The sequence below is a fragment of the Molossus molossus genome, unplaced genomic scaffold, assembly GCF_014108415.1.
Source record: "Molossus molossus isolate mMolMol1 unplaced genomic scaffold, mMolMol1.p scaffold_m16_p_13, whole genome shotgun sequence".
NCBI lineage: Eukaryota > Metazoa > Chordata > Mammalia > Chiroptera > Molossidae > Molossus > Molossus molossus.
Window position 1 is genome coordinate 91,755,746 of NW_023425348.1, and position 23,679 is coordinate 91,779,424.

The 23,679-nt window shown below is 47.7% G+C and overlaps 2 protein-coding genes across 6 annotated transcripts in view; both read left to right on the forward strand.

Moving 5' to 3' along the window:
* Positions 1 to 679: 679 nt before the first annotated feature.
* SF3B2 (splicing factor 3b subunit 2) lies at positions 680 to 19,162 on the forward strand. 4 transcript variants are annotated; one of them, XM_036259069.1, is made up of 22 exons: positions 680 to 827; positions 1,014 to 1,063; positions 1,359 to 1,436; positions 2,475 to 2,723; positions 2,930 to 2,980; positions 4,657 to 4,774; positions 5,078 to 5,178; positions 5,526 to 5,622; positions 5,816 to 5,907; positions 6,561 to 6,776; positions 6,916 to 7,053; positions 7,236 to 7,316; positions 7,499 to 7,726; positions 8,996 to 9,145; positions 10,136 to 10,225; positions 10,335 to 10,442; positions 11,161 to 11,268; positions 11,525 to 11,667; positions 11,751 to 11,852; positions 18,211 to 18,310; positions 18,402 to 18,587; positions 18,923 to 19,162. In XM_036259069.1, the coding sequence occupies exons 1-22, from the start codon at positions 695 to 697 to the stop codon at positions 18,992 to 18,994; spliced, it is 2,691 nt and encodes an 896-aa protein (XP_036114962.1). In that variant the 5' UTR covers positions 680 to 694; the 3' UTR covers positions 18,995 to 19,162. The 4 variants fall into 4 exon arrangements, with proteins under 4 accessions (XP_036114962.1, XP_036114963.1, XP_036114964.1 ...); XM_036259070.1 differs by having other exon boundaries at positions 1,017 to 1,063; XM_036259071.1 differs by lacking the exon at positions 2,930 to 2,980.
* A 1,440-nt stretch (positions 19,163 to 20,602) lies between these two features.
* The window catches only part of PACS1 (phosphofurin acidic cluster sorting protein 1), a 129,744-nt gene continuing 126,667 nt past the window's right edge, over positions 20,603 to 23,679 (forward strand). Inside the window, exon 1 of one of the 2 annotated variants that reach the window (XM_036258116.1) lies at positions 20,603 to 21,169. In XM_036258116.1, the coding sequence (XP_036114009.1) occupies positions 20,826 to 21,169 (344 nt within the window). In that variant the 5' untranslated portion in view covers positions 20,603 to 20,825. The remainder of the gene's footprint in view (positions 21,170 to 23,679) is intronic. The other variant, XM_036258117.1, reaches the window with a different exon arrangement.

Here is a 23,679-nt window from a genome sequence, read left to right on the forward strand (position 1 = left end):
GGTTTGAACGTGTTATGGGAGCTCCAAGGAAGGAAAGGAAAGCGGGAGAAGGTTTAGCGGAGACGACATTTGAGCCGGCCTGGAAGATGGAAAAAGGGGCTTTCAGTGTGGCCCTTCCCCCAGTCGGGAGCTGGAGTTCAGCCCGGGTGGGTCCGCTCCTCTCCTGGCTCCGATCCCCTTTCAGCGCATTCATCCACACCTGGGCCGGGGCTGGGCCGGAGCTGGGCGGGCAGACAATCAGACACGGTTTTATCACAGGCATCGGCGGCAACCTTCCGCTCTGGCGCCCGCAATGCGCGGCCGTTGGGGAATGAGTCCTTCGGGACTTCCTGAGGACGTAAGCGTCCGGGCCTCTCACGCTGGATCAGGGAGTCTGAAGGCAGGAGGTCGCGCTCGGGCCTGTCAGACGCTGAAAGCACGCCCTCCAGGAGGGACCAGCTTTCTCCGCAGCCCCGCCCCTGCGCCCGTGCCCATTGTTCTCGGTGCAGTGGCCGGGCACCGTACTACAACTCCCAGGAGGCTTCGCGTCGAGGCCTCCTTGGGACCATTGGAGAACGACAGGGGGTGGGACTCTATCTGATCAGCCTTCCAACCCTGGAAGGGACGTGGCGTACGGCGCTGCCGGAAGTTCCGGGAAGTGGGCCCCGAGCCTGGCGCGAGCTTCCGGGTTGGTCGCGCGCTTGCTTTTGCTAAGATGGCGGCCGAGCATCCAGAGCCTCCCAAAGGAGAGTTGCAGCTGCCGCCGCCGCCACCTCCTGGGCACTATGGCGCCTGGGCTGCCCAGGAGCTTCAGGCCAAATTGGCAGAGATCGGAGCTCCGATCCAAGGTGAGTAGCACTGGAGGTCAAGAGCCAGCAGCGTAGCCCAGCGGGGAAGCGGAGCCTGGTTACCCCGGAGACCCGAGGGCTGGGGGCGGAGGCGGGCCGCTGGGGCCTGACTTGGACGGACGCGCCTGACTTGGGTTCCCTGGCGAGCTCGGCCTGACCTACTCATTGCTCCTGTGCTTTGCCCAGCAGGGAGTCGCGAGGAGCTGGTGGAACGGCTGCAGGGCTACACCCGCCAGGTAAGTGTTGGCGGCGGGATGTTGGGATAGGCCGAACTTCTGGAGGAGGCCTTCATGACCTCTCAACTCGGCCTTCATTCTTTGTGTATCTCGTCACAACTAGCGGGTCTTCATTTTTGCGTGTTATTGTCGTGCCCTGTTGTAATCGTTTCTGTACACATATTGGTCCTCCCCAGTGCCCAGCCCGAGGTCGGGCAGACAGGCACTGGGTATATTTTGTTGCATGAATGGGAGCGAACGTCGTTTAGTGGAATAGCTGCTCTTGGAATGACCTAGCATCCTGTCTCTTTTGTAGACTGGTATCGTACTGAATCGGCCGGTTCTCAGAGGTGAGGATGGGGACAAAGCAGCCCCCCCTCCCATGTCAGCACAGGTAAGGAGGTTGTTCCACTTTATAAGATCCCTTCTGCTTAGGGTAGCCTCTTCTCACAAATAGTGTATTGAGGATACAGCTAGCAGATAGGGCAGGGAGGTGCTGCAATGACAGAATTAGGAACTCTCCAATTCTCCCTTGGTCCTGATCCTTGCCTCCTTCCCCAGTGTGTCTGCTCCTCTAAATTCTGCTTATCATTTATTTTTTAAAAATGTTTTTCTTTATTGATATTTTAGAGAGAGAGGAAGGGAGAGGGAGATAGAAACATTGATGGGAGAGAACATTGATTGGCCACCTCCTGCATGCCCCCCAATGGGGATTGGGCCCATCAGCTGGGCATGTGCCCTGACTAGGAATTGAACCAGCGACCTCTTGGTGCATGGGTCGATGCTCAACCACTGAGCCACACTGGCCAGGTGAAATTCTACTTATCATTTAAAGTTCAGCTTGAATATCTGGAAGCCTGACTTGATCCACCTCCACACCCCTACCCCAGTCCCCACCCCCATCCCCAAACTGGCTGGAAGTAATTACTGTCTTCTTTGTCCTTCTGGGACATAGTTCCTTTGTTATTCATTGGGACATTAGGGCTCACTCCTTGATTTGATTTCATACCCTTTACATTTAGTGAGTCATTGGGACACACTGTCTCCTGTTTATTTAAATCCTCAACTTGAGTGTCCTTTCTGATCCAGGATATGACTCTTGTTCTGTAGAGCAGTGGGTCTGACCTGGGGTCCATTGACTTTTGTGTAAGATGAGGAGTCCTTAGATGGCTTTTAGAGGTGTCCCTGAATCTCCTGAAATTGTATGCAAAATCTGTCTTCATGATATTTTTCTGAGGAGAAAATCAATAGCTTTCATTGGTTGGTGTCTCGAAGTTAACATCTTCTCTTGGTATTGTTATGGTATTGTCTTAAGTGTAAGGACTGTATATCATTTGACTTTGAATCCCAGCACCTGCCAGATAGTAGATCCCCAGAAAATGTCTGCAGTAGATAAATGCTTCCTAGATTATGATCATGTATTTTTCCACAGCTCTCTGGAATTCCCATGCCACCACCACCCATGGGCCTCCCCCCTCTGCAGCCTCCTCCACCACCCCCACCGCCTCCACCAGGCCTTGGCCTTGGCTTTCCTATGGCAGTTGGACCCCGTCCACCAAACTTGGGACCCCCGCCTCCTCTCCGGGTGGGTGAGCCTGTGGCGCTGTCAGAGGAGGAGCGGCTGAAGCTGGCACAGCAGCAGGCAGCGTTGTTGATGCAACAAGAAGAGCGCGCCAAGCAGGTAGGGCAACTGGCATCCTGGGTCTGGGTCCTGAAAGGGGAGGAACCTCAGAGAGAACTGGATTCTGGAGCCAAGCCTTCTAGGAAGGTCTGTACCAAAGACTATAGAACTTAGGCACTAGATTATAAGAGGACGCCAGGAAGCAGAATGTGGCAGACTAGCCTGTGAGGTATTGGTGCTGGTATGAGCTTGTTTTCTTTTTTTAGCAGGGAGATCATTCACTGAAGGAACATGAGCTCTTGGAGCAACAGAAGCGGGTAATGCCCCTCATTTTAAATGCTTTTTTTTTTTTTTTTTTTTTTTTTATCCTCACCCAAGGATATTTTTCCATTTTTTGTACAGATAGAGTGGAAGGGAGAGAGGGAGAAACATCGACGTGAAGGGACACATCAAGTGGCTGCCACCCGCACGACCAACCAGGGCCGGGGACAAACTGCAACCGAAGTACGTGCCCTTAGCGGGAACCGAACCCGGGTCTCTCCGGACCGCAGGCCGACGCTCTAACCGCTGAGCCAAACTGGCCAGGGCTTTTTTTTTTTTTTTTTTTTTTTTAAATGTTTTTATTGATATTTTAGAGAGAGAGGAAGGGAGAGAAAGAAACATTGATGTGAGAGAGAAACATCACATTAGCTACCTCCTGCACGCCCCGCACTGGGGACCAAGCCTGAAAATTGGGTTTGTGTCCTGAGAGGGAATCGAACCAGGACTTCTCAGTCCGTGGGACCACGCTCAATCCACTGAGCCACACCAGCTGGGCAATGCCCCTCATTTTAATCTTTGACCCCATGGTCCAATTCGTTGGCTGTTACTTCTAGTGCTTAGTGTCCAAAATAAGATGCACCATTTAAGATTACTTCATTCTCAACTAAGTTTCAGTATCTCCCAAATAATTTCCTCTTTCTTATAGCTGAGGGGTTGGTAAATTGTAGACTGCAGCCTGTTTTTTTACTATGGCCTGCAAGCTAAAAATGGTTTTTGTATTTTTTTTTTTTTCCTTTATTGATTTTAGAGAGAGAAGAAGGGAGAGGGAAAGAGAGATAGAAACATTGATGAGAGAGAACACAGATTGCCCACCTCCTGCATGCCCACCACTGGGGATTGGGCCCACGATCTGGGCATGTGCCCTGACTGGGAATCGAACTGGCGACCTCTTTGGTGCATGGGTCAACGCTCAACTACTGAGCCACACCGGCTGGCTATTTTTTGTATTTTTAAGGGATTGTTAAAAATATAAAAAACAAAAACCTAGAGTATGCAACAAAGTCCATACAATGGCTCATAAAACCTAAAATATTTACTGTCTGGCCCGTTACAGAAAACATTTGCTGATCCCTTCTAGTCCTATATGATGTCATTTTAGGTACCTTAGAGAGGACTCTGGGCTAATTTAGTCATTTGTATCAGATTTAGATTAAATGTGATGGGATGTAAGGTAGGGAATGATACATAGGACATTTAGCCCCACAGGTACATTGTATCAGTTACCTAATGGCTTACTCAGGAGTATTAGAAAATAGGCATTAACAGCACCAGATGTGGAAATATTTATGAAATACTATCTTTGCCTAGATTGTGCTAGATCTCAAGGGGGAGATATAAGAAAAGAATTCACTGTTTCTTAGAAATAACTATCTTTTGGGAAGAAAACCCTTGTTAAAAATAGAAGTTAGTGTTTATACTAAATAGTAGATTCTCTACTAGGAATCCAGGCTTTTTCTTGGTGTTATTTCCAGGGTTTTGTGTGTGTGTGTGTGTGGTGAGAGGGGCTCCTGTTTGGATCAGTATTCTGGAAGTGTGGAGGAGATAGGGATGTCAGAACTCCAGTGATACCTGCTTGTTTTTCTCGGGCCTGTTACCTGGCTGAAAGAATGCATTTGCCAGGGGCTGTCTGCTTAGTGGATTTCCAAGCTGTGTTTCCACTTCTCTCTTGTAGGCAGCTGTGTTACTGGAGCAAGAACGGCAGCAGGAGATTGCCAAGATGGGCACCCCAATCCCTCGGCCCCCACAAGACATGGGCCAGATTGGTGTTCGCACTCCTCTGGGTCCTCGAGGTAAGACCTCAGAAATGAAAGGAAAGGGCAGGAAGGTGATGGAAATTTTACTTTTTTAAGTATATATCAAAAGTATACAGTTCAGTGAATTTTCATAAACTGAACACACCCACGCAACCAGCACATGGACCAAGAACCAAAACATTACCGGCACTCCAAAAGCCCCCCTGGCTCCCTTCCAGCCACCCCATCCCTCTAAGGGTAACTTTTACCCTGACTTTTAGCAAGGAAGATAATTTTTAAAATCAGTGTTTTTGGTGGTGATTGTTGTCTCTTTTGACATTGGATTTTTGGATTTCTTAGTTGCTGCTCCAGTGGGCCCTACTCCCACAGTTTTGCCCATGGGGGCCCCAGTTCCCCGGCCTCGTGGTCCTCCACCGCCCCCTGGAGATGAGAACAGAGAGGTGAGATTGGTGATTTCTTCCTAGAGAGAGGAGAGGGTGGTTTAGAAGGGGACTATCTGGATTTTTAGAGAAGGACTCTGAGAGAAGATGGGAGACTTCTGGGGGTGGGGGTGAGGGTGAGGGGGCATAGGTAGTTCAGACACATTTAGGTAGGACAGGAAGACATTTCTGGGGCAGGGTTCCGTGCTTTACTTTTAGGGATGCTGAGGGATGATTGAGTCCAGTTGGTGTTGTCCGCTCTCTGCTGTTGACGTCATGTGGCCAGCAACCTTTCTAGTATAAGAGGTGGAAATCGTTGGGAAAGGGGCACTGAGATTACCCCCCTCTGCCTGGGTTGTCTCTGTCAGATGGACGATCCCTCTGTGGGCCCCAAGATCCCCCAGGCTTTGGAAAAGATCCTGCAACTGAAGGAGAGCCGCCAGGAAGAGATGAACTCTCAACAGGGTGAGTGTGCTGTTGTGTCCTGAGGGCTGCAGGGACAGAGCCTGCAGAGGCTGAGGCCAAGTCTGCTTTTCTCCCTCCTGTTCCGGAGGTAGGTTTAGAGAGAAATTGGCTGTTGGTCAAGAGGGGTTACAGTGAGCAAGTAGCAGGGCAGTGGCCATGAGGGGACACTAATGACCACCTTCCTTCTTTACAGAGGAAGAGGAAATGGAGACAGACACACGCTCATCCCTGGGCCAGTCTGCATCAGAGACTGAGGAGGACACAGTGTCCACATCCAAAAAAGAGGTATGGGATGGAGCTGGGTCTGGAAGGAATGGCAGGAGACAGGATTTGGGTGCTGAAACAACTCCCATTCTAAGTTTTCAGGGAGCAGCAGCTGCTGTTTGTGCCAGTTGCTGTCCCCAGCATCATGTAGATATTTTTTATTTGATCGCCATAAGTCTTTTGAGTTCTGAGGACAATGCATGCCTGCATTTTAAAGCTAAAATAACTGCCCTGGCCAGTTTGGCTCAGCGGTTAGAGCGTCCGCCTGCGGTCCGGAGAGACCCGGGTTCGGTTCCCGCTAAGGGCATGTACCTCGGTTGCAGTTTGTCCCCGGTCCTGGTTGGTCGTGCGGGTGGCAGCCACTCGATGTGTCCCTTTCACATCGATGTTTCCCTCTCTCTCTCTTCCTCTCTCTCCCTCCCACTCTGTCTGTGCAAAAAATGGAAAAAATGTCCTCGGGTGAGGATTAAAAAAAAAATAAATAAATAAAGCTAAAATAACTGATTTTCTGACAAGTATGGTAATTTACACAGAGACACAGAACTTTGAAAGGAGTAAAACTTTGGAGTCTAATTTCAAGGCCTTTGTTCTCAGCCTCTTGGGGGAGATTAGAAGTTGGGGACAGGCATGGTGCTTGGATTCTCTGATCCAATTGGTTTTACTTGCTTTGGCAGAAAAACCGGAAGCGTCGGAATCGAAAGAAGAAGAAAAAGCCCCAGCGGGTACGGGGGATGTCATCTGAGAGTTCTGGGGACCGAGAAAAAGAGTCAACCCGGTCCCGTGGCTCTGAGTCCTCAGCTGCTGATGTTGAAATTGAGTATGTGACTGAAGAACCTGAAATTTATGAGCCCAACTTTATCTTCTTCAAGAGGATTTTTGAGGCTTTCAAGGTACAAGGGGCAGAGTTGAACAGGAAAGGGGCATGGACGGGGAAAGGTGGGGTGGGGAAGGAGGACATCTTTTCAGGGTCGGTTTCAGGAACTAGGGAGGGGCACGGGGCTAGGGTTTCCCCGTTGTCTGCCTCCTCAGCTCACTGATGATGTGAAGAAGGAGAAAGAGAAGGAGCCCGAGAAACTCGACAAACTGGAGAACTCTGCAGCCCCCAAGAAGAAGGGCTTTGAGGAGGAGCACAAGGACAGTGATGACGATAGCAGTGATGATGAACTGGTGAGGCCCGCACGCTTCTGTCGGGAGACAAGGACTTGGGACGGCTGGTTGAGGCATCCAGCCAGGGACCATGGGGAACTCTGGCAGAGGAGAATTCCTTTGGCAGCTGAAGGTTTGGGGTAAGCTGGGCAGTCTGAGTGACGCTGATGAGTCCTGCTCAAGAGATAATTGTTCTATTCTAGGAAAAGAAACCTGAAGCCCCCAAGCTGTCCAAGAAGAAGTTGCGCCGAATGAATCGCTTCACTGTGGCTGAACTTAAGCAGGTGAGACCGAGTTGATGCAGCTGGCCCTGGAGTTCCTAGACCCCCACAGCAGGGTATGCTTTGGGGAGCAGAGCTTTGAAGGAGGTCTGGGTGACTTAGTTATGGGTCCTTTGAGAAAGAGAAAGAAAAAGCTGTTGGCTGGAGAAATTGGGGTTCTCTTGAGGTGTGTTGTTATTTTTCAGCTTGTGGCTCGGCCCGATGTTGTGGAGATGCATGATGTGACAGCACAGGACCCCAAGCTCTTGGTCCACCTCAAGGCCACTCGGAATTCTGTGCCTGTGCCACGCCACTGGTGTTTTAAGCGCAAGTACCTGCAGGGCAAACGAGGCATTGAGAAACCTCCCTTTGAGCTGCCGGACTTCATCAAACGCACAGGCATCCAGGAGATGCGGGAGGCCCTGCAGGAGAAGGTGAGGGCCTGGCTGGGGCTCAGATCTTCCCTGGGGGAGCCACATCTTTAATAACAGCCTTCTTCAAAATGAATCTGGTTCCCCAAACCCACCTTCTTGATTGTCTAATTATCCATTCTCCAGTTTAGAAGTCAGAGCAGGAAGGGCAGTCATCTCCTCTGTCCTCCTGCCTCACTCGGAGACTTCTGGTTCTGAGTGGCTCCATTTTCCCCCTTTTCTCCTTGCCCCCTGGCCTGCACTTGGCCAGCTATCTTTGATCTGCACATGGTGCCTCCTTTCTCTGCAGGTTGCTTTTGACTTTGTCTGTAGTTCTCTTTCTCTGATGTGAGCCTGATACACTCTATGGCGAGAGATTTGTGGTGGTTGTGTGATTTCTCAAATTAAAAAAAGTTTTTTTTGCCCAGCCAGTGTGGCTGGCTCAGTGGTTGAGCGTCGGCCCATGCGCCAAGATGTCGCTGGTTCGATTCCCGGTCAGGACACATGCCCAGCTTATGGGCCTGATCCCTAGTTGGGGGCATGCAGGAGGTGGCCAGTTGATTTTCTCTCTCATTGATGTTTCTGTTTCCTCCCCCTCTCCCTTCCTTTCTCTCTAAAATCAATAAAGGAAATAAAAGTTTTTTTTTTCTTGGTTAATCCTCACCCAAGGATATTTTTGTCATTGATTTTTAGAGAGAGGAAGGGGGAAAGAGTGAGAGAGGGAGAGAAAGAGAGAAACATCGATTTGAGAGAGATACAGCTGTTGGTTGCCTCTTGCACCTGCCCTGACTAGGACCAGGGATCGAACCTGCAACCCAGGTATGTGCTCTTGACTAGGAATAGAACCTGAAACCCTTTGATGTGCAGGCTGATGCTCTAACCATTGAGGAACACTGGCCAGGGCTAAATTAAAATTTTGTAATTAAATACTTTGAGTAGGCAATAGTTGCATGTCCTGCAAAAACGCAGGAGGTACAAAAGTCCCAGGTGGAAACTCAGCCTCCCAGTTAGACTCCAGTCCACCAGTGCTCTCCAGAGGCAACTTATGAGGTCAGTCTCTGGACGAGATGGCTTTAAGACATTTATTGACATAAGGATAACTTCATATAATACATATATTTTGTGCAAGACAGAATTTGTAACTTTGAGGAGTTTGAGCAAGAAGGATTTTGGTGACTTTCTGAATGAGATAAATGAGGTTTCACTTTAGCTTTTTTGGGAGTGGGGAGCCAGATCTACTAAGAGTTGAACTTGCTAAATCCCTTTTATAGTGTGTCTTGCCATTCTCCACAGGAAGAACAGAAGACTATGAAGTCAAAAATGCGAGAGAAGGTTCGGCCCAAGATGGGGAAGATCGACATTGACTACCAGAAACTGCATGATGCCTTCTTCAAATGGCAGACCAAGCCAAAGCTGACCATCCATGGGGACCTGTACTATGAGGTCTGGGAGTCGGGACTGGGGAAGCAAGGCTGGGCCTTTGGTCACGGCTCTGTAACTCTTGGGTGGAAGGGCTTTTGAAGCCAGTATAGTGGCTCCTCAGCCTCAGAGTTGTCCAGTAACTCTCCTTGAGTGAGATGGAATTTGAAATCTTCAAATGAGGTGGTTTTTTTTGAGAGGTGAAGACCGTATCTTTGAAGTGATACTTGTTTATGATGGGTGTTTAGGGATAGGGGCAGATGCTTTTAGGGAACATTTAATACTGGGGGTGGGAGAAAAATTTTTTTTTCCTGGTCCTTAAAGTATTAATGACTGTACCATCCTGGAATTGTTTTTTTTTATAAATAGGTTTTTAATTATCCAGTTACACATCAAAGAGTTCTTCTGATTTTTTTTTTTTTAAATCCTCACCCGAGGACATTTTTTTCATTTTTGGTTCAGATAGAGTGGGAAGGAGAGAGAGACAGAGAGAGAGAGAGACAGACAGACAGATATTGACGTGAAAGGGACACATCGAGTGGTTGCCACCCGTACGACCCAACCAGGGCCAGGGACAAACTGCAACTGAGTTACATGCCCTTAGCGGGAACCGAACCCAGGTCTCTCCGGACCGCAGGCTAACGCTCTAACTGCTAAGCCAAACCGGCCAGGGCTATCCTGGAATTTTTGAGGTGGAAGGATCTTGGCTATCATCCAGTTGAATGCCCTTATTTTACAGATAAGAAAGCAGGTCTGGAATTTGCCCATGTTCTCATAGTGGGTTAACGATAGGACTGGGAGTCTTGCTGTTCCCCTCCTTCCTGGCCTTTATTCCTTAACCTACTCTAGCCAGGAAAGAAGCGATGGGAATCAGAGTGGGAACTAGGCAGCCCTCAGCGGGGTTGTATATCTGATGTGGATTGGGACCTCATCTTTGTTCTCATGTCTTCTTGCCATTGAGCTCCCAGTGTGTGTCTGGTGTTCACAATACAACGTGCTCTATTTTTTCCTCAGGGGAAGGAGTTTGAGACACGTCTGAAGGAGAAGAAGCCAGGAGATCTGTCTGATGAACTAAGGATTTCTTTGGGGATGCCTGTAGGACCAGTGAGTGCCAATACCTGACGAGAAGCAGAGAAGAGGGTGGGAATTGGAAAGGAAGGGACATTAAAGGATAGGGCTGGGCAGATGGTATTTTGTTCTCTTTTTCCTGCAGAATGCCCACAAAGTCCCTCCCCCATGGCTGATTGCCATGCAGCGATATGGACCACCCCCATCGTACCCGAACTTGAAAATCCCTGGGCTCAACTCACCCATCCCTGAGGTGAGCGCTGTCCTTTTTCATTCTCTGCGGCCTCTACTGTTAATTATAGGATGGCTTTGTTTTCTCACATTCTACCATGAGTATTTTTTTTAAGAAAAAAGAGTAAGGGGTTTTATTTTTTAAAAAACCTGAAATGCCTTATACAAAATAATCACCCCCAATTTCACCACTCAGAAATACCTGGACTTAACATTTGGTGAATGTGTTTCCAGATACCTCTCTGGTTTATACATGGATGGACATATAGAAAAACTTCATGTCAGGAATGATATTAAATAAATTCATTCTTATTTTTAAATAAAAAGTAGTACATTTAAAAAATGATCAGACAACAAAGTCATTGAAATGAAAACAAAATAATTGTTAAGCTTCAGAATTTCTTAAGAGAAATAGATTCTAAAAGCTTTACAAAGGTTAGGAAAGAATCCGTAAGAAGTGAGAGTCACTTTTACAGAGCATGTTTCAGTTTCAGACAGTATGGGTTCTACCACCAATGCTGAGGTTATTCACTTACTTTCTGACTCCCATTTCCCCGTCCTATAGCCTCCAGATTTTTGTTGCTTATTACTTTTGCTTTTATAACATTTAATTCTCTAAAATCCTGTTTTTCAGAATCCCCAGTGTTAGTTCTATACTTTGGAGTGTGACTTTTTTCTAGGGCTTCATTGTTTCTTTAGGAGCTTAGGAGTAAAATTGACTTCCATTTTCTCTCTTGTAGAGCTGTTCCTTTGGGTACCATGCTGGTGGCTGGGGCAAACCCCCTGTAGATGAGACCGGGAAACCACTCTATGGGGATGTGTTTGGAACCAATGCAGCTGAATTTCAGGTATGGGCCATGGCTGGCAAGTTTGATTTTACTTAAGGTCATGAAGTTGAGCTGGGTGTTGTGAGTTTTCAAAGTCTGAAGAAGGGCATGCATTTTTCTGAGCTGTGATGTAAATATAAGCTCCCCACTAGAATATGAGCTCTCTGTGGGCAGACATTGTCTGTTTATTCTTCTATCAGTATCAGTTCCCCTCTAAAAGAGCTTGATAGATAATAGGTAGTAAATATCTGTTGAATGAACGAGTGATCTCTTTCAGACCAAGACTGAGGAAGAAGAGATTGATCGGACACCTTGGGGGGAGCTGGAGCCATCCGATGAAGAGTCTTCAGAAGAGGAGGAAGAGGAGGAAAGTGATGAAGACAAGCCAGATGAAACAGGCTTTATCACCCCTGCAGACAGGTGGGAAAGCAGAGTCTGCCTCTCGAACTGGTCTGTCTTTGGGAACCTTCTCTTGATTCTAAGTCTTATTCCTCTCTTCACAGTGGCCTCATCACTCCTGGAGGATTCTCATCAGTGCCAGCTGGAATGGAGACTCCAGAACTCATTGAGCTGAGGAAGAAGAAGATTGAGGAGGCCATGGATGGGTGAGGGAACCAGGCAGGACCGAGAGGGAGGACTTTCTCTTCCCTTCAGCTTCTAGGTTGACTGGCTGACATTTGTCATTCCACATAATTATTTTATTTTTTATTTTTAAATATGTTCTTATTGATTTTTTAGAGAGAGATGAAGGGAGAGAGAGAGAAACATCGATGTTAGAAACATCAATCGAGCCCTGGCTGGTTTGGATTATCGGTTGGAGTGTCACCCTGCGGACCAGAGAGTCCTGGGTTTGGTTCCCGCTAGGGGCACATACCAAAAAAGAAAAAGAAAAAAAGAAACATCAATCGACTGTCTCCTGCACGCCCCCTACTGGGGATTGAGACTGAAATCCAGGCATATGCCCTGATTGGGAATTGAACTGGGACCTCTCAGTCCATGGGACACTAAGCCATACTGGCCTGGCTGCACACACATAATTATTGAACACCGACTCTGTGCCAGGCTCTGCTGTAGGCATGGGGACTCAGCAGTGAAAAAGATAGGCAAGATACAGTCATTAGAGAATTAGGTAATGTCTGATGTGGATAAGATGAAGCAAAGGAAACAGGGTAATGGGATGTAGAGGGATTGGGTGGTGGGAGGCCTTTGGGAAGGCCTCACCGAGGAGGAAGAAGTATTTGAGCTGAGAGCTGAATATTAGGAGCCAGTCATAGGATGATAGGGGGAGAAAGAACTGTAAGTGCAAACAGTGTGAAGGCCCTAAGACAAGCACAGATTTTGCTTGTTCATGCATTTTGAAGCTCTCTTATTAGGTATATAAACTTGTGGGATTGTTTTTTGTTTTAAATTTCTCTTTTGTTTTTCTTCTTTATTGATTTTAGAGAGAGAGGAAGGGAGAAGGAGAGAGAGAGAAACATCAATGAGAGAGAACATTGATTGACCGCCTGCTGCATGCCGCCCACTGGGGATTTGACCCAAAACCTGGGCATGTGCCCCGAATAGCGATTGAACTGGGACCTCTCAGTCCATGGGATGATGCTCAGTCTGCTGAGCCGCACTGGCCAGGCTCTCTCTTTTTAAATTTTTTTATCCTCACCTGAGGACATTTTTTCATTTTTTGTTCAGATAGAGTGGGAGGGAGAGAGAGGAAGAATGAGAGGGAGAGAAACATCGACGTGAAAGGGACACATCGAGTGGCTGACTCCCACATGACCCAACCAGGGCCAGGGACAAAATGCAACCGAGGTACGCGCCCTTAGTGGGAACTGAATCTGGGTCTCTCTGGACTGCAGGCCGATGCGCTAACTGCTGAGCCAAACCAGCCAGGGCCAGGCTCTCTCCTTTTTAAAAAAAATTATTATTTTTTTAATTCTTACCCAAGGATATTTTTTCATTGATTTCAGATAGAGTGGGAGGGAAGGGAGGAGGGAAACATTGATGTGAGAGACACATCAATTGGCTGCCTCCTGCAGGACCCCTACTGGGGCTGGGGATAAACCACAACTGAGGCCCTTGACTGGAATTGAACCTGAGACTCTTTGGTCCATAGGCCGATGCTCTAACTGCTGAGCCAAACCAGCCAGGGCTAAACTTGTGGGATTATTAAGTCTTCTTGATGAATTGATCTGTTTTCATGAATTGCACTTCTCTTCTGTTCTTTCCTTTTTTACTGTTTTCCGACTTTTTGGATTATTGAACATTTTTTATTCCATTTTATCTTCTTTTTTGACTTAGTAATTGTAAGTCTTTGATTTATTATTCTTTCATTTTTTTATTTTTGTTAATCCACACCTGAGGATATTTTTCCATTGATTTTTAGATAGAGTGGAAGGGAGGGAGGGAGAGAGAAGTGAGAAACAAACATCAAAGTGAGAGATACATCCATTGGTTGCCTCCCGCATGACCTCTACCAGGGCTGGGGATTGAACCTGCAACTCAGGTACGTGCCCTTAACCGGAAATCAAACCTGTGACTCTTTGGTCTGTGGGCCAGTGCTCTAACTGCTGAGCAAAAATGGCCAGGGCTGTTTTATTATTTTAGTGATTGCTTTAGCATTTAGAATATCCGTCTTTATCACAATCTACCTTCAAGTCATATACCACTTCCTGATAGTGTTAAGACCTGACAAAAGTACATTTGCATTTTTTCCCTCCTGACTTTTGCATTATTGTCATATGTTTTATGTATGTCAGAAATCCTATACTGTGTGGTTATTAGTTTTGTTTCAATGGTCAGTTGTCTTTTAGAGAGATTTATATAAGAATCATTTATTAACCTACCTAATTAACATTTCCAGTGTTCTTTCTGTTCTTTGTATATATCTAGATTGATGTCTAGTATCATTTTCCTTCTGCTTGAAAGTCTTCCTTCAGCATTTTTTGTTGTGGGTCTGCTGGTCGTGAATTCTTTTAGTTCTTGCAATCTAAAAATCTTCAGTCTTCATTTTTGCAGTCTTGCAATCTTCATTTTTGAAAGATTTTTGTCAGGTATAGGATTCTAGATTGATAGTGTTTTTTCTTTCAAGGACTTTAAAAATGTTGTTCTAGTGCAGTGGTTCTCAACCTTCTTTTCTTTTTGTTTAAATTTTTATTATTTATTTATTTTTTTTTTATTTTATTAATTTTTGTTACAGATGTTTCTCCTTTTTCCCCCACTGATTCCCCCCTCCCTCTCCCTCCCTGCCCTTTCCCCAGATTGTTGTCCATGTCCACTGTTCATGCATACATGCATATAAGTTCTGTGGTTTATCTCTCCCCCACCATCCCCCACTTTGTGGGATTATCAGTCTGTACCCCGCTTCCGCGTCTCTGGGACTACCCCATTCCTCAGACTGTTATGTTCATTATATTCCACAAATAAGTGAGATCATATAATACTTGTCTTTCTCTGTTTGGCTTGTTTCACTAAGGATGATACTTTCAAGGTCCCTCCATGTAGTCTCAAAGGATAAGAGATCTTTCTTTCTTACAGCTGTGTAGTACTCCATTGTGTATATGTACCACAGCTTTTTGATCCATTCGTCTATTGATGGACACTTGGGCTGTTTCCAGATCTTAGCGATTGTAAATAGTGCTGCTACAAACATGGGGGTACATATATTCTTTCTGATTGGTGTTTTATGCTTCTTAGGGTATATTCCTAGAAGTGGGATCACTGGGTCAAATGGAAGATCAATTTTTAGTTTTTTGAGGTAACACCATATTGTTTTCCATAGTGGCTGCACCAGTCTGCATTCCCACCAGCAGTGCACTAGAGTCCCCTTTTCTCCACACCCTCGCCAACACTTGTTTGATGATTTGTTGATGGCTCTCAACCTTCCTAATGCCGTGACCCTTTCATACACTTCCTTATGTTGTAGTGACCCCCAACCATAAAATTATTTTTGTTGCTACTTCATAACTGTAATTTTGCTACTGTTACGTCTTAGGTGACCCCTGTGAAAGTGTCGTTGGCTCCCCAAAGGGGTCGTGACCCACAGATTGAGAACTGCTGTTCTAGTGTCTTCTTTTATTGTTTCTGATGAGAAACTTTTCATCCTTCTTCTGTTCCTCTGTACATGTTACTTTGGCTGCTTTTAAGATTTTTCTCTCTGGTCCTAGCTGATTTGGTTCAGCGGTTAGAACGTTGGCCTGTGATCCAGAGAGACCTGGGTTCGGTTCCCGCTAAGGGCGCGTACCTTGGTTGCAGTTTGTCCCCAGCCCTGAATGGGTCGTGCAGGTGGCAACCCCTCGATGTGTCCCTTTCACATCGATGTTTCTCTCTCTCTCCCTCCCTCCCACTCTATCTGAACAAAAAATGGAAAAATGTCCTCGGGTGAAAATAAAAAAAAAAGATTTTCTCTCTGTTTTGGACAATTTAATTATGCTGTGCAGTGTAGGGCAGTATATTGTGCTTTTTTTTTTTTTTCATGTTTCTTGGAGTTTTTTAAGCATCTTGAATCTGGATTTATAGTTTTTATTAATTTTGGAAAAATTTTGACCATTATTTCTCCAAATAATTTTTTTGTTTTATTTTCTTCTTTGGGAACTCTAATACATCTGTTAGATCTCTTAAAGTTGTCTCATTGCTCACTGATGCTCTGTTTGTTTTTAAAATACCTATTTTCTCTTTTATTTTAGAAAATTTCTGTTCCTATGTCTCCTAATTTTTTTTCCCTGCGGTTTCTAATGTGACTTTAATTACATCCAATGCAGATTTTATCTCTAGCAGTATGATTTGGGCCTTTTTATATCTTCTGTGTCTTATTTAACTTTTGAACATATGGAATGCAGTTATAATAACACTTCAGTGTACTTGCCTGCTAATGCCAACATCTGTGTCAGTTCTGGGTTGATTTAAATGGATTATTTTCTCATTAAGGATTGTTTTTTCCTGTTTCTTTGCATGCCTGTTAGGTTTTTTTGTTTGTTTGGTTGGTTTTGTTTTTTGGAGAGAGAGAGAGGGAAACATTGATTGGTGGCCTTCTGCATGCACCCTGACTGGGGCTCAAACCTGCAACCTAGGTATGTGCCCTGACCTAGGTATGTGCCCTGATTGGGAATTGAACCCACTACTGTTCAGTGTACGAGATGGTGCTCCAACCAACTGAGCCACCTGGCCAGGGCATGCCTGTTAGTTTTTGTTTTTTTTTATCTTCACCCCAGGACATTCTTCCATTTTTTGTTCAGATAGAGTGGGAGGAGAGTGAGAGGGAGAGAGAGAGAGAGAAACATCGACGTGAAAGGGACACATCGAGTGGCTGCCACCCGCACGACCAACCAGGGCCGGGAACAAACTGCAACTGAGGTACATACCCTTAGCGGGAACCGAACCCGGGTCTCTTCGGACTGCAGGTCGACGCTCTAACCGCTGAGCCAAACCGGCCAGGGCTGCCTGTTAGTTTTTGATTGGATGCTAGACTTTGTGAAATATACCTTGTTAGGTCTACGATACTTTTGTATTCCTATAAATCTTTTTTAGCTTTGTTCAGGGATAAAGTTAAGGTACTTGGAAACAGTTTGATTCTTTCAGGTCTGGCTTGTCAGGTTCATTAGGGAGGACTGAAGCATTGTTCAGTCCTCTTTACTACTGAGGCACAAGACGAGGTTTTTCAGTCTGGTGGGACTAGGCACTGCTCCCTGTCCCGAGTAAGTGGCAGGTGTTGTTACCACTAACCCTTTCAGGTGGTTCGCTCCCTGGCCTGGGTAGTTCCTCACATGCAGTATTCACCTGAGTACTTGAGGAGGGTCCTCTGCAGGTCTCTTGAGTTCTCCAGTCTCTGGGCTGCTTTTTCTTCTCCAGTACTGTGTCCTATGATCTCTAGCCAACTTGGTCTCCCTGTAGTTTCAGCTTCATCCCTTCATCTCATGGAGTCCTCTGGCTTCTACATGGGTTACTCTTTGTTTTGTGGTCTGCAGACTCTCCATGTAGTAGGCTGGGTAATTGAAGGATTCACCTTTTTCTCTCAGGAAATCACTGTCCTTCATTGTCCCATGTCCACTGAGTTGAAAACCACTATTATACCACTTCCAGATAGTATTACGAACCTTACATCTATTTTGCCCATTTTTTATTTTTTGGTTGTCAGGTGGGAGGGTACATCTAGTCCCTATTGCTCCTTGTCAGGAAGCAGAAGCCTCAAGTTTTACATATTCAAGAAAGAAAAAGAAGGGTACTGTGGCTGAGTGTAATGAGCGGGAATTAGATAAGGGGCTGGCTTATGAACCCTTTAGGCCATAGTAAAGAGTTTGGACTTGATTCAAATCATGATCAAAAGCCTCAGTGGATTTTGAGCAAAGGATGGACAGTATCTGAATTCCATTTTAAGGCGTTTGCTCTGGCTGCTGTGTGAAAATAGATTGTCACCTCTTCTGGGGAAGAAGTGGGGATGAAGCCATGTCTGGGTTAATATTGGTAGATTTTTTTTTTTCTTGTTTCAAATGGCATCCTTGAAATGGGTGGTGAGGCTGGCTGTGGATGGTTTTTGCACCAATGGAAGGGCTGAGAGTTTGAGTTCTGTATGTTAAAATTTCAAGCACAATGTTGGGGAGGAACTGCTATAGCTTCCTCTCCTGCTAGCCTCTCTGTACCAGAGATCTTTTGGAATCTTTCAGTCTCTGACCCTTAGCCCTTCTTTTCATGTGGGAGTCTTGGTCTCTGATACCCTAAACTTGGTTCAGGGGATCCCTTAACTCAGTCTCTGTACTCCTTCCAGGCTGTATTCCCTGGAATTGGCACCAACCCAGTTCTATCCTCTCAGGTGTTTCCATGACCTGCAGAGGCAGCTTGGGCATCATTTTCCCCCTTGGGTGACTTGGAATCTCTAGGGTGCTGGGTGGAGGTGATGTCGTGTTCCTTTTGCTTCCCCTTCAGGAGACTCTTTCATCCCTTCCATTTTTGTCTTGACCCCTTTGTTCTTTGCAGAAGTGAGACACCTCAACTGTTCACTGTGTTGCCAGAGAAAAGAACGGCCACTGTTGGGGGAGCCATAATGGGATCGACCCACATCTATGATATGTCCACAGTGAGTACTTGGAGGACACTGCTTTTGGGGGCAGAAACTAGGACTTTTGAGCCTCTTTTTGGAGATGACAAGGCTCTGATCCCTTTTCTAGGTTATGAGCCGTAAGGGCCCGGCTCCTGAGCTGCAAGGTGTAGAAGTGGCCCTGGCACCTGAAGAGTTGGAGTTGGACCCCATGGCCATGACCCAGAAGTATGAGGAGCATGTACGGGAGCAGCAGGCACAAGTGGAGAAGGAAGACTTTAGTGACATGGTGGCTGAGCATGCTGCCAAACAGAAGGTAGGAGCTTACACCAAAAGCCAGGGCTGGGGACTGGGACTCCTTTTTCAGTGGAGTGGTGTCCTCTAGTGGTGAGAGAGAGGGAGGACTCAGTGCCTGCTGTCCTGAGCTTCCTTGGTGCTGGAAGCCTTAGAAATAAATGCTCTGGTGCGCTGCTCTCCTTAAGGATGATGAAACAGGCATAGGGAGGGGAAGGAACTCATCCAAGTCTGAGAATCCAGTTTCAGCACTTTTTCCACAGACCTATGTGGCTGTGTCAGGCTGTGTCCACCCTTGTTTTGGGGATCATTGGGTTGTTGAACCTGTTGTAACCTGTTTCTCTTTCTCTCCTTTAGCAAAAGAAACGGAAAGCTCAGCCCCAGGACAGCCGTGGGGGCAGCAAGAAATACAAGGAGTTCAAATTTTAGCCCCCCCGCCCCATCCAAGTCCTCCTTTAGGCCCCCTGCCTGGATGCCTGGGCTTCTCACATGGGTCCCCAAGAGCCAGCTCTCCCACATTCCCAAGGGCTTGTAATTTCATGTTCTTATTTTAGACCTGTTTTGTAAATAAAGCTGTTTCCCAAGGGAAGAGATGAATATGTAGCACTCCTGATCCTCCTTCTCCTTTTAGTCCCCTCCCACAAAAGAACTAAAACAGCCTTTTCCTCCACCTTCGGGACTGCCCCAGTGAGCAGGGGCACGCACCTGGATCAGATGTTGCACTTGAGATGTGTGGAAGCCAAAGTGTGTGGAAATTGTGTTTTCCTACTGCCTGCCTTTGTAGGAAGGCTCTGGGGGAAGTACCTGAAGGTCTGGTTTAACCTTACTACTTTGTCCTTGGGGGCTAAAAATAGAAAGCTTAGCACCCTGGCTGGGCTGAGGAAGTTCAGTGGGCTTGGGAAGTAGGCCAGGTCAGGCCTTCCTAACAGACTTTGTGGTCAGAAGAGTCAAAGTCCTTACAGCTCAAAATCTAGATTGCCCTGAGTCTGTGTGATCCCATGCGAGGTTTTAATCAACCCATCTCCAGGTTTTAGTGCGTGTGGGGGCCGGGGCCTTGCTTTCCCTAAGTTCTGGTTCCCCATCCCCAGAAGTCTTCCTGACAGGCTACACAAAGGTGGACAGCTGGGTTCAAAGGCGTTTGCCGCATTCGGGGAGATGTCTCCTGCTGCTGCTGCTGCTGCTGCACCACTGGTGTTGGTGTAACTGCACCATCAGAGGTGTGATGTGCAGGAGGCTTCAAATGGTTTCTGGAGGGGGAAGTGTGGGAGATCCCAGGGAGGATGTGCCAGTTGAGGTAGACTTTGGGAGGAATAGAATTTTAGATATTTCTTAAGTGATGAAGTAGAAAAATTCCAAGAGCAGGAAATTGAGGGCAGGGAAGGGGGCCTTGGGCCTCTATAATGGTTCTTTGGGAGAGCGGGGGCTGTAGGGACAGAAGAGGGTTGGTCCCAGATGGGCCAAGGCTTAGCTTTATAATTCACCGGCTAAGGGCCTTTTGGACTCTAAGTCCCTGAATGCTCCTCCCTACATTGGAGAAAAAAGCAGGGGCGGAAACTTGACGGCCCTTGGGTTCCCGTGGCGGCGGCCAGCCGCTAAGTCTCCACCGCTCCCATCGTTGGTCTTGGCGAAGAAACCCCGGGGCTGGGTCCGCGGTGGGAAAGCGGCCTGGGACGCGCAGCGGGTTCTTCCGGGCTCCGCAGACCCGAGGGGGCCGAGGCGCGCTCCCGCGGCAGCCCCTCCAGGCCGGGGCCGCGCCCCGGAAAAGCGGGGTTTCCGCTGGCCAGGCCGCTGCGGCCGATAGGACGACGGGGGAGGGGAGGACCAGGCCGGACAGCTGACACTCGCACCGTGGTTTGACGGGAGGCCGGCTGTGTGCACGCGGGCCGCAGACCCCTCTCTTAGGCAGCAAGGGGCGCGCGCCCACAGACCCGCCGGGAAGCGCGAGCGCGAGCTCGGGCCCCGCCCCTCGAGGCTGGGTGGGGCCGGCGCGAGCCAGGGCTCCCCGCCCCCTCCCCGGACACGCCCACTCAGTGTTCTGGCGGCGCGAGCCGCAACAGGCAACGGCGGGTGAGCGCGAGGGCTGCGCGCCGTGAGGCCCCGCGCCTGCGTGCAGCTTCTCGCTCGCTCGCGCGCTCGGGCGGGCGGGCTGAGGAGACGAGTCGAGCCCCCGCCGCAGCCGCCGCCGGGGGAAAAGCCTAGGCGTCCGCTTGGCGTCGCCTCGATTCCCGTAATCTCCGCGCCCCTCACCCCCGGCCGGACCATGGCGGAACGTGGAGGGGCAGGCGGTGGTCCCGGAGGCGCCGGGGGTGGCAGCGGCCAGCGAGGCTCTGGGGTCGCCCAGTCTCCGCAGCAGCAGCCAACGCCGCAGCAGCCAACGCCGCAGCAGCCAACGCCCCCCAAGCTGGCCCAAGCCACCTCGTCGTCCTCGTCCACCTCGGCGGTCGCCGCCGCCTCCTCGTCCACCTCCAGCTCCATGGCCGTCGCGGTGGCCTCGGGCTCCGCGCCTCCCGGCGGCCCGGGGCCAGGCCGCCCCCCCGCCCCGGTGCAGATGAACCTGTACGCCACCTGGGAGGTGGACCGGAGCTCGTCCAGCTGCGTGCCCAGGTGAGAGGCGGGCGGGGGGACCGGGCCCTCGGGGGCAGCCGGGCCAGGGCTGTGCTAGGCTCTCCTCCTCCCCCGGCCTTCCCATTCCTCTCTGTCCCACCGCCCAAGGGGACCCCCCCGCCCGACTTCCCGCAGCTGCTCCGCTGCCCGGCTTGGCCCTTGCCTGGCCTCCCAAGACTCCTCCTGCGGGGACCCCGCCCTCTCCTGGCGGCCCCACCTTCTGGCTCGCACCGGGACCACCCTTTTCCCCTCCCAAAGCGGGGCCTGGATTTTCAGCCCTGGGCCTTCCTCTGGTTGATCTGACCTAATCCGGCCTTCCTGACGGTCAGTTTCACCGCCTAAGTCAGACTCGACTCTGCCTTGCCGGTGCCCGTGGGCTGTACATATAGTACATAGATGTGGTATAGATCTCTTTTGATATTATTTCCCAATATACTCAGCATCTGCCCAACTCCCTGTCACCTTCTGCCAGGTAAAGCCCATGTCTAATAACCCTAGGGGCCTTTAGTTAGTCTTCAGCATACATGTTCATTTGGACTTCAAATTGCACACGTTCTGTCCCGGCCTCAATGGTCTCGTAAAAGTCCTATTTAGTGTGTCTTCATCCCCTCCTTCTCCCTCCAGTTATTGGTCACAGATTCCCCTAGCCCTGCAGGACTACATAAAATTACTGCCTTGTTCCTAAATTCAATACATTCCTGACTGTTGGAACCATCTGGGGACTTTCCTTCTTTCCGGAAAACTTGCCCGAGTTTGGGATATTTTCTGTTTCTATATTGGCAAGGCAATCTTTCTACAACTCTTTGGGGACGGTGTGCAGTGTCTTACAGTTTACCCCTTGAATAGACACTGTGGAGCTGGTTTTGCCCATTAAGCCCAGAGAAGTGCCTGGGGCAATCTTTTTGTCACCTCTGAGTTGATTCTGTTGCCTTGGAGTCTTGGGCTCACTTTTTACTCTGTTAGCCCCGCCTTGGGCAGATGGATGTGTAAGTGGGAGATAAGGGGCATTGTCTGGTTCTTCCCTCAACTCTGTTTTTTCTTTTTTTCCACCCTTATTTTGAATTACTTCATGCATACAAAATTTTATATATATCCTAGACAGACTATTAAAAAACAACGAGAGAAGTACATCTCTATACTTGACTCAGCTTAAGAAATAGAGTATTACCAATTATGTTGAAGCCCTCAAGGTGCCCCTTCCTGACCAAATTCCCTTCTTTCCCCACAATTATTCTAAATTGTGTGTCTATCATTTCCCTTGTATTTTAAGACTAGTTTTATTATATATATATATATCTATATATCTAAATGTTTTTAAATTTTGAATGTTTTTGAAGTTTATGTGAATACTATCATATTGTATGTGTTCTGTGATCTATATTAGTGAGGGGGTTTTTTGTTTTGTTTTTTTTCAGTCCTCACCTGAGGGTACTTTTTCTTTGAATTTTTAGACAGAGTGGAAAGGAGGGAGGGAGAGAGAGAGAAAAAAAAAAATCTATGTGAAAGAGACACACCAATTAGTTGCCTCCTTCAAGACCCCAACTGGAGCTGGGGATCGAACCTGCAACCCAGGTATGTGCCCTTGACCAGGAATTGAATCTGAGACCCTTTGGTCTGAGGGCTGATATTCTAAGTGCTGAGCCAAACCAGCCAGGGCAAGGGTGTTGTATTTTTTTTTTAACACTAGGTTTGTGAGAATTACCACTGTTTTATGGTAATTCTACTGATGTATAGAAGAATTTCATTATATGAATATGTCATAGTTCTCCTTTTGATGAATATTTGGGTTTCTTGTTTGTTAACATAAATAGTCATGCTTAAGTAGTTTTGTCCAGGATTCCTGGTGCTCCTTGCAAAAGTTTCTTTCGGTTGTCCTTATATGTAGGCGTGGAACTGTGTTTGCAGGCTATATACATCTGAAACGTTTAGAGATAAAGATAGTTTGTTTTCCATTTGCCCTACTCTACTCTTCAGGGCCTTTGTGTTTCAACATTAATTTTACTGACTTAAACTTTCTTTTTTCTCTGTCCTTTAGGGCAGTGGTTCTCAACCTTCCTAATGCTGCAACCCTTTAATACAGTTCCTCATGTTGTGGTGACCCCCAACCATAAAATAATTTTTGTTACTACTTCATAACTGTAATTTTGCTACAGTTATGTCTTAGGCGACCCCTGTGAAAGGTCATTCGACCCCCAAAGGGGTTGCGACCCACAGGTTGAGAACCGCTGCTTTAGAGTAATCAGGAGCCACGTTTAGTTTGCTTTGGCCAGCGCCCTAGCACAACACCAAACTCAAGTGTTCCTCTCTTGGTTCTAAGTAGACCTCTCTTTTTTTATAGGCCCATTTCTAGCTGAAGTATTCTAATCTGCATCTTTCAAACCTAAAGGCACTGTGCCCTTACCTTATGGATCTGGTGTGTTAGTACATACTTGCCCATTCTTCCTTCATAGCTATCACTATGTTCGGCAACATTTGGACAGCTGCCTTCTTTAGCTTGTTAGATTGAAAAG